Here is an 11916-nt window from a genome sequence, read left to right as displayed (position 1 = left end):
TTTATTATTATATTAATAATATAAAATATTTCTACTGTATTCTTGTTCTTCATTCAAGCCCCGCCCCCTGCTGATAGCGGCTTCTGATTGGCTGAGTCGCAGGTCCGCGCGCTCGGCGTCTCCGCCTCCTCCGGCTCCGGCTCGCGGCTGCCCGCTCCGCTGAGGGCGCGAGAGGAGCGCAGCCGTTATTTGTGAGCGGCTGTGTGTCGGAGGAGCGATCGTCTCCCTGCGGCTGATCCCTGTGGAGGCGTGTGGGGCTCCTGAGGCGCGGCTCTCTCTGCCTCCTGTCACTGCGGAGAAGAGCCGAGGGCAGACCTGCAGCCCCGCTCCGCCGCTATGAGAACCAGCGGGTCTGCAGGACCGTCAGTCTCGGACCTCCTGCGGCCCAGCGACGGGTCTCTGCTGCTCCCGGCCGCAGGGCTTCACACACCGTGGCGCTGCTGCAGGGCGCTGCAAGACGAGCTGCTTCAAGACCAGATGTGTCGCTGCGGACTGGTTAGAGCACAAGGTCTGTGCGTGAGCGAGCGGAGTGACCATGAGGAGGAGCCGGAGAGCAGATCTGCAGGGCGAGTCTGGGTCACAGGAGGACTAATGAGCAGGCTGTGTCTGGGAGAGGTCTGGCAGGAGACTGGAGTGACAGTAGAAGCCCTGATGAGCGAGTCGTGTGAGAGAGGAGGGAGAGGCGAGTCTGGATGGAGGGAGGAAGGGGTGTCTGACGTCATATCGTGAGCAAGACGCTCCGCTCCGTGTTTTCTGAAACTTTCCGGCTGACACTTTGGAAATCAGACAATTAGTGCTTCTGTTGGTAGAGTTGGGAAAAATCAGAAAGCATATAAAATTGTAATTTTATAATTAAATATAGTGATTATAATGACTTATTAAACGTGAGCATGACGTCGACACATCGGGATTGTGACGCAACAGTTGCGGTCCGGGAAAGCGCTCCGGTGCTGCTGAGTCGCTCAGCGCTGATGCTCGTAGCGAAGAAAACACTTCAGCTCGACACGGCTTGTCAATATTCTCTGTCTTTTCACTGAAGATCCTGGTGGTTTACGGACGAGGTAGGGACCTGCCGAGGCTCCGTATCGCGGATCCGATTGTTCTTGTTTCTCCTGGGCAGATCGAGCGGTTATTGTGTTAACACGGTGTTCAGTGAGAGGGGGTTAAAAGCTCTTAACCTGCTGGAGTTTTATTAAATCCCAGAGTGCAGATCTGAACAGGAATTCATTGCTGCTTCTGTTCCTGTCTCTGCTTTCACTGATGTGAAGAATTTGCTTGTGTTCTCAATATCCCGTGTCTGCCCTTCAGCCTGTTGGGTTGTATTCCAGTAGGACCAGCTGGTTAGAGAGAGTTCTGTGGTGTCTAGTGGGTCTGCACTGGCCTGTCAGCAGTACCTTGACTCCCAGTGTGTGAGAAGCGCCGCCCAGCTCCCTGCTTCACTGTGCTGTTCTACTGGCTGACTGACAGGTCCAAGATGAGCCCGAAGGAGTGCAGCTGTGAGCCCAGCAGGGTGAAGTGGCTCTCCTCCTGTGTGCAGCGCACAGGCTGCCAGTGCCCCGGGCCAGGTATGACACAGCTGGATCTAGACCAGTGCCCCCTGAAGCCAGTCCCCCCACACACTGACTCCTGGCTTCCCTTTCCACTGGGACTCCATCCCTGGGCTGACTGACCTGAGGGGCTCTTCGATGTCACCCTGCAGGTCTCCTCAGCTCGAGGCAGGGAAAGCAACAGCAGTCTCCTCATCTTTTCAACTAATAATGATTTGAGCAAAAATAAACAAGATATAAGCTAAAATAATAAGATATAAAATAATTTAGTATGAGAGTATTTTTAAGAAGACTAACATCCATGTAAGGTATGAAACCATTGAAAGTGTTGAAAATGAGTAACTCACAGTGGTTATGAAATGAGCTGTGTCTGAGTGATGTACTGCAATTATTCTTTCATTTACATTTAATTGTAACTTTGGGAAAAGCAAATGTATATTGATGAAGATCTGTCCAAGTCCTTTTGACTGGGTGTGAGAGACGCTGAATTAGAGGCTCTAATCCCCTTAGAGCAGCAGAAGGAGGTTCTCCACCTGGGAGCAGAGCTGCTGCCTGATTCTTCTTCAACACTGAGATCCTCTGTTTGCGGAGGAGCAGCTGCTAACAGGACTGATGTGACCCACAGAGCAGCTCTGTTTGTGGGCTCTTCAGGGTTCAGAAGTGTCAGTGGCTGCAGCTGTTATTCAGGACCACGAAAACAAAACCCTGCACTCTGAAGCCTCCTGCCCTTAGAGCAGATCTGTATTCCTCTCTGGGGTGAAAGAGTCCCAGCTTTTACGGGCTGTGCATCAAAAATCATTTTGATCTCTATAATTCTCAGACATGTGTCAGCAGGGTTTTAGGTCCCTCAGACAACAGGTCAGTTTAAGAGTTTTCTCCCTAGAAGTCTGTGCTGCGGCGACACCAGTGTTTCCCCTGTCTGTGTGTTTGCTGTAGATGAGGTCCTGGCTGTTCTGGAGGGAATGAGCAGCTCTGATGAGGAATCTGGGAAGCTCCTGATAGAAGAGCTGCTCTCCCTCCTGCAGAGGAACACCAAGGGGACACTGCCAGTTATCCTGGGATTCCTCGAGAGCCCCCAGGTAACATGAAGGAGCTCCCTACACACCTCCTGACATAGTCGTTGCAAACGCACTAATCAGGAGCCCAGTGTGCTCCAAGATACTGTCTCTGCTTTTTCTTACAACTATAAGTCAGAATGTAAGCCCTAACGTGTTGTCATCTTGACAGATGTGCTTGAGTGGAAGGCTGGGGTTTCTCTGTGTGTTTCCACTCCCTCGTGTGGTGAGCTGGGGTGGTTCTGCTGTTTCACCCTCAGTGCCCGTTGGCCAGGCTGACTGGCCCTGAAGGAGAAGCCTTTGAACAGACACTCTTGGTGCTGTGATGAGAGCAGCAGTCTCACCCCTGGCTTTGGTTCTTCCCTGCTCTAGGTGACAACTGCCCATCGCTCTGCTGTCCTCCAGGCAGTGGAGAAGCTGCTGCGCAAAACATCTGCGCAGCATCTGGATGAGTCCTTGGCCAAGAGCACCGTCTCGATGGCCTTGAATGAGATGACGATGTCACCGGTATGTAAATCCCTTTAATTTCAATCTATCGAACTGTTGTCTTGCTGCAGTGCTGTGGTCTGTTTCCTTGCCTGTAGCACACATTGTTACATCTAATGGTAACAAATCGTTGTATGTTAACTTGTGTGCTCATTGGCTTGATCCAAGCTGCAGCTTCAACTCCAATACTATCGACTCCCAAGTCACTCTGATCTCTTTTTACTGTTGTTTCAGAAATGGCTGCCTGACTGGCAACAGCCAGCCAGCAACATAGTCATTTGTGTGGTGAGAGACCACTACGACAGTACCATGGATATGGTACTGTCCTTCTTCCAGCCCGGAGTGCTCCCTCACCACACGCTGCTGAATGCTGTAGGAGATATCTCCCGCAACTGCAGTAAGTTCTGTGCTGCTAATGGGGTGTGATCTGCACAGATATATTCCAGATTTTTTACTGTGTTGTATTTCAAACTTCATGATACTGCTCGTATCTGTCCATTCAAGCCCTGATACATGAGCTTATTATGAAGGCTCAGTGTTTGTTACTCATGCCGCTTCTGACTCTCTAGTGTTATCATGAGCCTTGGTCCCTACCCAGTGTGAAATGTGTTTTCTTTGAAGGTCGTGACATAGCAAGGGATATAGTGAGACTGCTGGACCTGCTGGTGCCTGTTCTTCCCCTTGCTGTGACTAATAAAATGAAGGCAATGATGGCTTTTGGTAAGTGTGCAAGCTGTCTCATTTAGGGGGACAGTTGTTATCAATGCTTGGTTCCACTGGCAATCCACTGATAAGGCCTGTTCAGACCGCTTCCCACTGAGCTACAGGACTGCTTTGATGTAGCTGAGGAGTGTAGCAGGCTGTTCCTCTCTTGTGTTGTCAGCATTGGAAGGCCTGTATGAGAGCTGGGCAAAATTCCAGGGTCCCGGGCAGTGTGTTCAGGGCTGTTCAAGCCAGGTCATCATAAGTTTTGATGTAGTGCACAGATGGCTGCCATCTTCTGAGCCAAAGGTATGGGATCTTTAATCCAGTGTAGGTTATTTGACATCTTATTAATCATCCTGAATTCTCAGATGTTCTGGAGGAAAGAATGGACTTGAATGCCAAGAAAAGATGTGTCCATGCAGGTATTAGGGAAGGGTATCAGGGTCTAGGGTTCAGATCACAGTAAGCAAAGTTGAATAGGGTGTACTTATGAAGCAGGTTTTATTCATTGCTTAAAGCTGTTCTAACTGTCTGCGGTTTTAGACAAGTTTGCTTTCCTGTGACTGTATCCTTTCCTTGAGGATGATGGTGTTTGTGTTTTGTCTGAAGGTGACGGAGGCCATTGTCTTGGCCCTGGCAGCTATGTGCTGCCTGCTCCCTGAGGAGAAGTTTCAGAGTGAGCTGCCAGCAGTTTTACAGGCCTTCCAGCCACTGTATGCAGCTGAGCTGGACATCAGCTACTCCAGAATCAACAAGGTAGGCCTGTGACCGACAATGGGCCTTTAGGTGTACAGGTTGTGGATTGCGAGGTCCGTTTCTTTTAGAAAATGGATTTTGATTCCTTAAATTGTAGATCGAAACAATCACTAGTAGCACTTTCCCAGTGTCCCTTTGTCCACAAGCTCCAGTGATGTGCTGGTGAGGCCCAGTGCAGAAGAGGATTATGGTCTGTGGTGCCCCATGTGATTGTGGAAGGGTGTGAACAAGATGGATCTGCCAGGGGTAGAGTCCAGGGGAGGCGTTATCCTGCTCTGTCAGATTTTTGTGTGTGATCAAACTACCAAAATCCTAATGCTAATGTGTTATTGCATACACTGAGAGAGTGAGGCCTCTTGATGAAGCAGCAGTGCCTCTCCAGATTGACTCCAACGTGCTCTTCTTTCAGAGTCTGAGTGTGCTTGTGGGGGCAGCAGTGCCGAAGGCCAGACCAGTGCTGGAATCCCAGCTGGAGCAGCTGCTGACCATGGTCCACGCCCAGGTAATGGGGACAGCAGCCCGCTCACCTGCACAGAGAGACGTTACAGTAGTGAAGCCCTCAGGAGCCTCATCAATGACAGCAGCTCAGTGCTGTGATCTACCCCTCTCCACAGCTCATGGCAACACAGAAGTGCCGTGTATCTGACTGCTGAAGCCATTATTCATTCAGTTGAAAGATATTGATGACTCGGCTCATTTTATCATGGCATTAGAACAGCAGTCCATGAGAGAGTGTGCATGATGCCCTTGTGGGTGTTGTAAGAGTGCTCTGATGCCTGTCTGGTGTCCCAGGATCTGGCAGTGCTGATGGGGCTGTGTGCCAGTGTGCACCTGGATGTGGTGCTGTCTGTGCTGAAGAGACTGGAGACCCAGCTGACTGACCCAGCCTTCCCCTGCAATGAGCAGGGCTCTAGGGTAGGTGTACTGCATCAGAGTCCTGACAGACAAACAGAAGCTGCTCTTAATGTCAGGTTCTACCTACAAGTTTCAGCACCTTGATCTGGATTGTCATGCTTGTTACTGCAGAGTGATTTCACCTGTGCCCTGATTCTGTGCTATGGGCACGTTGCACTTAAAGCACCTGCAGAGGATCTACTGCAGAGAATGGACACTGACTTTATGGAGAGACTGAGACACCATGTCATCACGAAGGTAGGCAACATGTCCTCCTTTAAGAACAAGAGACCTGACAGAGTGAACCTCACAGCTCCTGTCTGAAGAGTGTATTCAACCACTGATACATTCTTTAATGTGCTTCTCTAACGCAGGGAGGTATTCGTATCAACTCTCAGGCAAAAGTTCTTCCTTATTTGTTCTGCTACTTTCCTGCAGTGTCTGGGTAGACATTGTTAATTATACTTCAACCTGATTGGATTGTTCTGGGGAGGAGGACACAGGGATACAGTGTCCAAGGCTGTCCAGGCTGTGAGTGTCCATCAGAGTCCAGGGCTGGTGGAGGTGAGGTGGCGTCTGGGCTGTCAGTGAGTGAGCTGCTGTGTGTCCCCCTGCAGGAGCCCAATGTCAGACTGAGCCTGTGCCGCAGTGTGGGCATGATGGCACAGGCAGTGCGCAGCGCCAGTCCTTCCGGAGCTCCCAGCTTCCCTGCCAAGGCCGAGCTCCTGGCGACAATGATGGTCAGTGTGTCTGACGCAGTCGCCTGTCTGCTGTTTTCCCACACGGATGCTCTGGACAAGCTGTATCCTGTCACTGTGAATCGGAGAACAGATAGTTTTTGAGAAGTGATTGGACGGGAAACTGTTTTGCTATTGATCAATACAGTTGTGTTTTTAGCTTTTTGGAAACACTGCTCCAGAAGTATTCAGAAAAATGACTCCTTTGTTCACACCTAGTGACATGATCCTGTGTCCTGTCTCTGAAGACAGCACTGAGAACTGCAACAAAGGGGCAGTAGTGGACAACTTCAACAGTCAGTGTAACAGAGCTCATGTGATCTGTCTGAGATTGACCTGCTGTTCTTGTTCCCTGTAGGCTCTTGACCTGCTGCAATTCTTCGGCAGTAGTTATACTCTGGATGACAGCTTGGAAGAGAGTTTGAGGGAGGGGATATTATATCTGGCTGCACAGGACCTCAGACAGACCATCCAGTCCCTAGTGACCCTCATTTCTCCCTCTGAGAGGTAGAGCACAATTCTAACAGTGAGAAGCTCTTTGCAATGATAAAAGCATCACAACAACAGCACTGTGTTGTGGCGTCAGTGTTTGTGTATTTTAGCTCTGAGAATGAGTTTGAATGCAGAGCCCTGCACTGACAGCTGGGGATGTATTTTACAGCTCACTCTCGGAGGTGTGGCAGGTCCTCAGTACCAGCCAGGTGGTCTCGGAGACCGTGAAGGACCTGGCTGATCATCTCGGCCTGATGAGGGACATGAAGGTGGATGATCCAGAACTGGATGTAAGTGACTATAGAGCCAATCTGCTGGTGTTTCTAACTGAGCAGAGGACAGATAGTCAGACAGCTGACAGCTACAGCACGGAGGTACTGTCTCCCTGTAATATGTCGCTGCCCAAGAGCAGGCAGAGAGACACCAGCAAACAGGCAAGCGGCTGTGTGAACAAACAGCTCCCTGTTTGCAGCACAGGGACAGGCTGGCGAGCACAGAAAAGCGTGGTGCAGACCAGCAGCCCAAAGCCACGTCCAGAACAGGCCAGATCAAAGCTGGGTGAACACAGAGGCTCAGCACACAGCAAACTCCAAACTCAGAGCTGATGGTAATAAGCACAGTCTGTAAACAGACAGACACAGCACACAAGCACAAGAGGGTAATCTAGACAACAAAGGCAGGGTGAAGCTAGGGGCCAGTATCCGAGGAGCAAAGTCGGAAGACAGGGAGAAGCTTGAGACTTTTGGCCGAGTTCCTGAGCGCTGCCAGACCAAGGGCTTGTGTAGCTTGAACCACCTGAGTCAGGCGTGGTGGACAATTATCTTCAGATGTGGCTGGCTAGCACGTCAATTTTAGCTGTCCCTTCTGCTGACCAGCAGCGACCAGCATGACCCTCCCTCAGTGTAACCCTTGTCCCAGCAGTACTGGGAATGAAGGCCGACTGGTGTCCTCCTGTCTTCAGATCCACAGACACACAGAGGAGCAGCTGGCAGCTCAGAGCTCAGCCCTGACAGAGCAGGAGACCCCAGCTGAGCCAGTTGTTCTGCGGGCTCTACTGGGCTTGATCACTGTCCTGTCCATCGCGGACGAGAGTCAAGCCAAAGCACTGGTGCCCTTTGTGTACTGTAGAGCCAGGCCCTGCTTGGAAAGTGTAAGTTTTTTAAGATGTTCTTTATTCAAATATTGTGTCATTTGTTTTTGTCTATTAAATTTAAATATAACGTTTGTAATTGTAATCAATTGGATATCCATGATTACAGTGTTTGTTCTTTGAGCTACTGAGCTACAGTGGGGTCAGACTCCAGCCCTGAGAGGAGAAAATAAGTGGTGACAGTTTGTGCGTGTCTGTGTGTAAAGTTTCCCTCTTGTCCTGTGTCTGTGTTACAGGAGAGCCCGGAGGTCCGCAGAGTCACAGTGGTTCTGCTGGGGCAGCTGGTCAGGCTGGGCTCTGAGAAAGCCCGGCTCAACAAAGAGGTCCACAGCTCCCTGGTCAGCGTGCTGCTGAACCTGACTGACCCCAGCCCAGAGATCATCCAGGTAAAGACACAGAGCTGCCGCTGGCTGGGCTGAGCCTGTGGGACTATGGGTCTTCTCACGTCCTTCTTTGATATTGATACTTGTCACCTATCCAGTGTTTGACCAGCTTTGCAATTGGTGAAGAAAAAAAACCCTACAGTCAGTACGAACTTGTAGACTGGAAATCTAAACATTCAGAGGGTTACTATCAAGGATGTGTCAAAGGGTTTCAGGGCTGGCTTCTATTTTGTGACATTTGTGTAGTTTCTGTTTAATTTGGGCTCTGTTTCAAGATAAACTGGTTTTGACAATGTGGATTTCCCCAGGCCTGCTGGACAGTCCTACAGCACTTCACCCTGGAATGTGTGCTGTCCATGAAGGAGATGTGCAGGATCCTGGTGAGTGAGGTTCTCCTGGGGCTGGCTTCTGGGCTGCTGGTGAGAGAGGGGAGCACACCCTGCTTTTGGGACACAAACACACGAAGACTTGTGTCAGATTTAGGAAATATATTTGTGCTAAACCAGGCTTACACTGAGCATTAATTACAGTGAGTAGCAGTTTATATCCAGATTATAATCACAGTAGTGCTGATGAGTTCATACACTCTCATTAGATGGATTAGAGGTGTTTATGTGTAATGGAGGGCTGTCTCTCACATGGGGGCTCCTGTACAGTAGTAGCGTGCTGTCTCACACTGCCCTGCAATATTCCCTGTGTCCAGATAACGAGTGGGCAGTTCAGCCTGGCCCAGAGGCTTGCACTCCAGGGTGCACAGAGCAGAAGGGCCTGGGTTCGGGAAAGTGCTGCCATCTTCATTGGTAAGAGCTCAGTGACAATGAGAAGAGTGATTGAGGCTCAGTGTAGAGATGATGCTCCACTGGTAAAAGTGAGTTGTGCTGTGGTTAGTGATGAGGGTATTGCCGGGATGGGAATTCAAGCATTAAAACGCTACTCTGTAGGTTTCCCTTGAAACAGGTTTGAGTCTGAAGGTGTTTGATCACTGGGGTTTTCTCAAAGGACTCAGGCTCTGATATGTCACACTAGTAAAAGGCCTCTAGTAAGAAGGCTCTAGTATGTCTAGCTACAGTAGTCTCATTTCGGCAGCAGGACACTGGGCACCACTTTCAGCCTCGTCTGTCTAGTGTTTGAAATGCATTTTTCTGTCAGTAATGAGGCAGGTTAATCAGACTTACCAATGTCACCAGGAAACACATTTCCATGAGCTGCTCTCCATTCAGAGTGTTGGCAGTGTGCGCTGGTGCAGTATCCTGTGTGGTGCTGTGTGTGCAGGAGCTCTGTTGTTCAACCCCTCTGTGTTTCAGGCCTCCAAGTGCAGCAGCTGCAGAGGAGACTCTGCTCTTGTTTCGCTCTGAGAAGAGCTCAGCGAGGTAACGATGCTTGTGTTTTGTGTCCAGTATGTTGACCAGTTGTTCTTGTACAGTATATAATAATTAATAATAATACTTGCTTACACTTATATAGCACTTTTCTGGACACTCCACTGAAAGCGCTTTACAGGTAATGGGGATCCCCTCCACCACCACCAATGTGCAGCCCCACCTGGATGATGCGACGGCAGCCATAGTGCGCCAGAACGCTCACCACACATCAGCTATCAGTGGGGAGGAGAGCAGGGTGATAAAGCCAATTCATAGATGGGGATTATTAGGAGGCCACGATTGGTAAGGGCCAATGGGAAATTTGGCCAGGGCGCTGGGGTTACACCCCTACTCTTTTCGAGAAACACCCTGGTTTTTTTATGACCACAGAGAGTCAGGAGCTCGGTTTGACGTCTCATCTTAAGGACGGCACCTGTTTACAGTATAGTGTCCCCGTCACTATACTGGGGCATTAGGACCTACATGGACCTCAGGGTGAGCGCCCCCTGCTGGCCCCACTAACACCTCTTCCAGCAGCAACCTTAGTTTTTCCCAGGAGGTCTCCCATCCAGTTACTGGCCAGGCTCACACCTGCTTAGCTTCAGTGGGTTAGTATTTAGTATTTTAGAGTCTGTTTAACCAGAAATTCTGGCTGTAGCCTCTCACACCATAGATACCCAGTGTACAAAGTTTTGAGAAGTTCAGAGCATGGAGATGAAAAATGTATAGTTGGCCTGTTTAGCAGGTTTTTGTGGAATTGCACATCTGTAGTAGCTCTGCTTTATTTTATTCTTTTTAGAGACTTGTGCGGTCTGTGAATTACAGTGTGGCCGTTTCTTCCAGCTTCATAGTTTGACATTTTTGACTACTGTTCCTTCTGACAGTGAAGAGAACACAGATGTCACACAGAAAGGATCTCACACTCCTTCTTTAACCCCACTGCATGAGGTCCAGACCTGCTGCTCTGCACAGTGTCTCCTAACTCACACCTGCTGGGCAAGAGCTGGATCAGCACTGCAGCTGTGTGTCAGGAGCTGAGCAGGGCTGCAGGACCCCGAGTAACAGCCTCGTCTCTTTCCTCCCGCAGATCTGAGGGTCCTGCTGAAGGACCCAGAGCCGCAGGTGCGGGAGAGGGCTGCTGAAGCCATGGGGCTCTTCACCCGGCCCTGAGCAGCACTCTGGAGTCGGGGCGCCCCTCCCCAGCCACTGCAGAGACACCTGGGTGCCCCAGCTCATTCTGGACCAGACAGCACACCTCTCTCTCTCCTCCACACACAACTTTGTGTTTAAATAAATTACACAACGTGTACAGAAGCTGGTTTTCATTCCAGAATGTATGAATGGTGCTGAACCAACACTGAAGTGTATGAAGCGCTTTTCTGTCTTCAGTCTGCAAGTGTTCAGACAGGAGAAGCTGGAAACAAGCTGTTTCACACAGAAGTACAGAATACAGAGCAGTGAAGTGCAGGAGAGAGACAGAGGGGCGCAGGAGAGCTCAGGTGATTCAGCTTCAGCCCAAACTGGCGAGTCTGTCCACCTATCAGTCCGCTGACCTCCTGTGGCACAGCGGCAGGTCTCTGGCTCTCCTGGCCCACAGGGATTTCTCACACCGCCGCCCTGCTGCAGTGTGCTGGGAGTCGAGCTGCTCTGAAAGTGTGATGTGCTTTTACAGATTGTTGAGAGCACGAGGTCTGTGTGTGAGGGAATCAAGTAGGAACATTATAATGCACTGTATAGCAGACAGATCTGTCTGTTGCAAATCTAGATCATTCTTTCATACAATCGGTGCAGCAAATGAACATGAATTGTCTTGGTTTGGTTTGGTTGGAGATTTTTATGATCAGGAAAAGCCACGGTGATGGTGTAGCGTGAAAGACAAAGCAGCAGGTCTGTGGAAAGTGGGAGGAAGCCGCACTCTGAAGTGATCGTGGGGAGACGCATGTCTGAGGTCATGTCATAAAGAAGAAGCGCTGCTCTGTGTCTTCACACACTTTCCAACTGACACTGGAAATAAGAGAACCATTTGCTTGTGGGGAGAGCAGGAAGAATACTAAGTTGTATAATAACTTTCAATCAATTAATAATATTAATGATTGTAATCACTGATTATGCGCATGTGTCACGTAGTGGCACCAGGATTGTGACGTAACATTCGGCAGTCAGGAGCGCGTTCCAATTTTACTGACTTAAAGAGCTCAAGTACGAAGCGAAGAAAAAATCTCACCTTCTGAGCTTCTTTTTCCACTGCGGATTCAAGAGTCATAGCTGTTTACTGGACTAGGCAGGGACGTGCTGAGGCTCGGTCACACAGATCGGATTGTTCTAGTGTTGTTTCTCCTGGGCAGATCGA

The 11916-nt window shown here is 49.8% G+C and overlaps 2 protein-coding genes across 12 annotated transcripts; both read left to right on the top strand.

Annotated features, from left to right (window-relative positions):
* The first annotated feature begins 125 nt into the window (after nt 1-125).
* LOC138225235 (maestro heat-like repeat-containing protein family member 1) lies at nt 126-5843 on the top strand. Of its 6 annotated transcripts, none has more exons than XM_069184749.1 (11): nt 126-682; nt 1468-1565; nt 2484-2626; nt 2975-3109; nt 3323-3485; nt 3710-3808; nt 3972-4099; nt 4403-4549; nt 4959-5051; nt 5342-5464; nt 5576-5843. In XM_069184749.1, exons 2-11 carry the CDS (start codon nt 1475-1477, stop codon nt 5765-5767), a joined length of 1314 nt encoding a protein of 437 aa, XP_069040850.1. In that variant the 5' UTR covers nt 126-682; nt 1468-1474; the 3' UTR covers nt 5768-5843. The 6 variants fall into 6 exon arrangements, with proteins under 6 accessions (XP_069040850.1, XP_069040845.1, XP_069040849.1 ...); XM_069184744.1 differs by having other exon boundaries at nt 127-1061; XM_069184748.1 differs by having other exon boundaries at nt 127-1061; nt 1332-1565.
* A 169-nt stretch (nt 5844-6012) lies between these two features.
* Nucleotides 6013-10880, top strand: LOC138225237 (maestro heat-like repeat-containing protein family member 1). 6 transcript variants are annotated; one of them, XM_069184758.1, is made up of 9 exons: nt 6013-6183; nt 6539-6687; nt 6842-6962; nt 7634-7822; nt 8059-8208; nt 8514-8585; nt 8909-9005; nt 9510-9575; nt 10654-10880. In XM_069184758.1, the coding sequence occupies exons 1-9, from the start codon at nt 6100-6102 to the stop codon at nt 10734-10736; spliced, it is 1011 nt and encodes a 336-aa protein (XP_069040859.1). In that variant the 5' UTR covers nt 6013-6099; the 3' UTR covers nt 10737-10880. The 6 variants fall into 6 exon arrangements, with proteins under 6 accessions (XP_069040859.1, XP_069040860.1, XP_069040861.1 ...); XM_069184759.1 differs by having other exon boundaries at nt 8909-9073; nt 10654-10743; XM_069184760.1 differs by lacking the exon at nt 10654-10880 and adding an exon at nt 10451-10643 and having other exon boundaries at nt 8909-9073.
* Nucleotides 10881-11916: the final 1036 nt, after the last annotated feature.

Source organism: Lepisosteus oculatus, chromosome 27, assembly GCF_040954835.1.
Source record: "Lepisosteus oculatus isolate fLepOcu1 chromosome 27, fLepOcu1.hap2, whole genome shotgun sequence".
NCBI classification, from domain to species: domain Eukaryota; kingdom Metazoa; phylum Chordata; class Actinopteri; order Semionotiformes; family Lepisosteidae; genus Lepisosteus; species Lepisosteus oculatus.
The sequence above is the reverse complement of the archived record's forward strand: the minus strand, read 5'-3'. Positions and strand labels throughout refer to the sequence as shown.

Bases quoted from the DNA above. Each gene is read 5' to 3' on its own strand.
- LOC138225235 (XM_069184749.1), top strand. From the start codon at position 1,475: ATGAGCCCGAAGGAGTGCAGCTGTGAGCCCAGCAGGGTGAAGTGGCTC. The intron at 3,809-3,971 runs GTAAGTGTGCAA...TTGTGTTGTCAG, and splicing joins GAAGGCAATGATGGCTTTTG to CATTGGAAGGCCTGTATGAG. The intron at 5,465-5,575 runs GTAGGTGTACTG...TTGTTACTGCAG, and splicing joins GCAATGAGCAGGGCTCTAGG to AGTGATTTCACCTGTGCCCT.
- LOC138225237 (XM_069184757.1), top strand. From the start codon at position 6,100: ATGATGGCACAGGCAGTGCGCAGCGCCAGTCCTTCCGGAGCTCCCAGC. The intron at 6,963-7,633 runs GTAAGTGACTAT...TCCTGTCTTCAG, and splicing joins TGGATGATCCAGAACTGGAT to ATCCACAGACACACAGAGGA. The intron at 8,209-8,513 runs GTAAAGACACAG...GGATTTCCCCAG, and splicing joins CCAGCCCAGAGATCATCCAG to GCCTGCTGGACAGTCCTACA.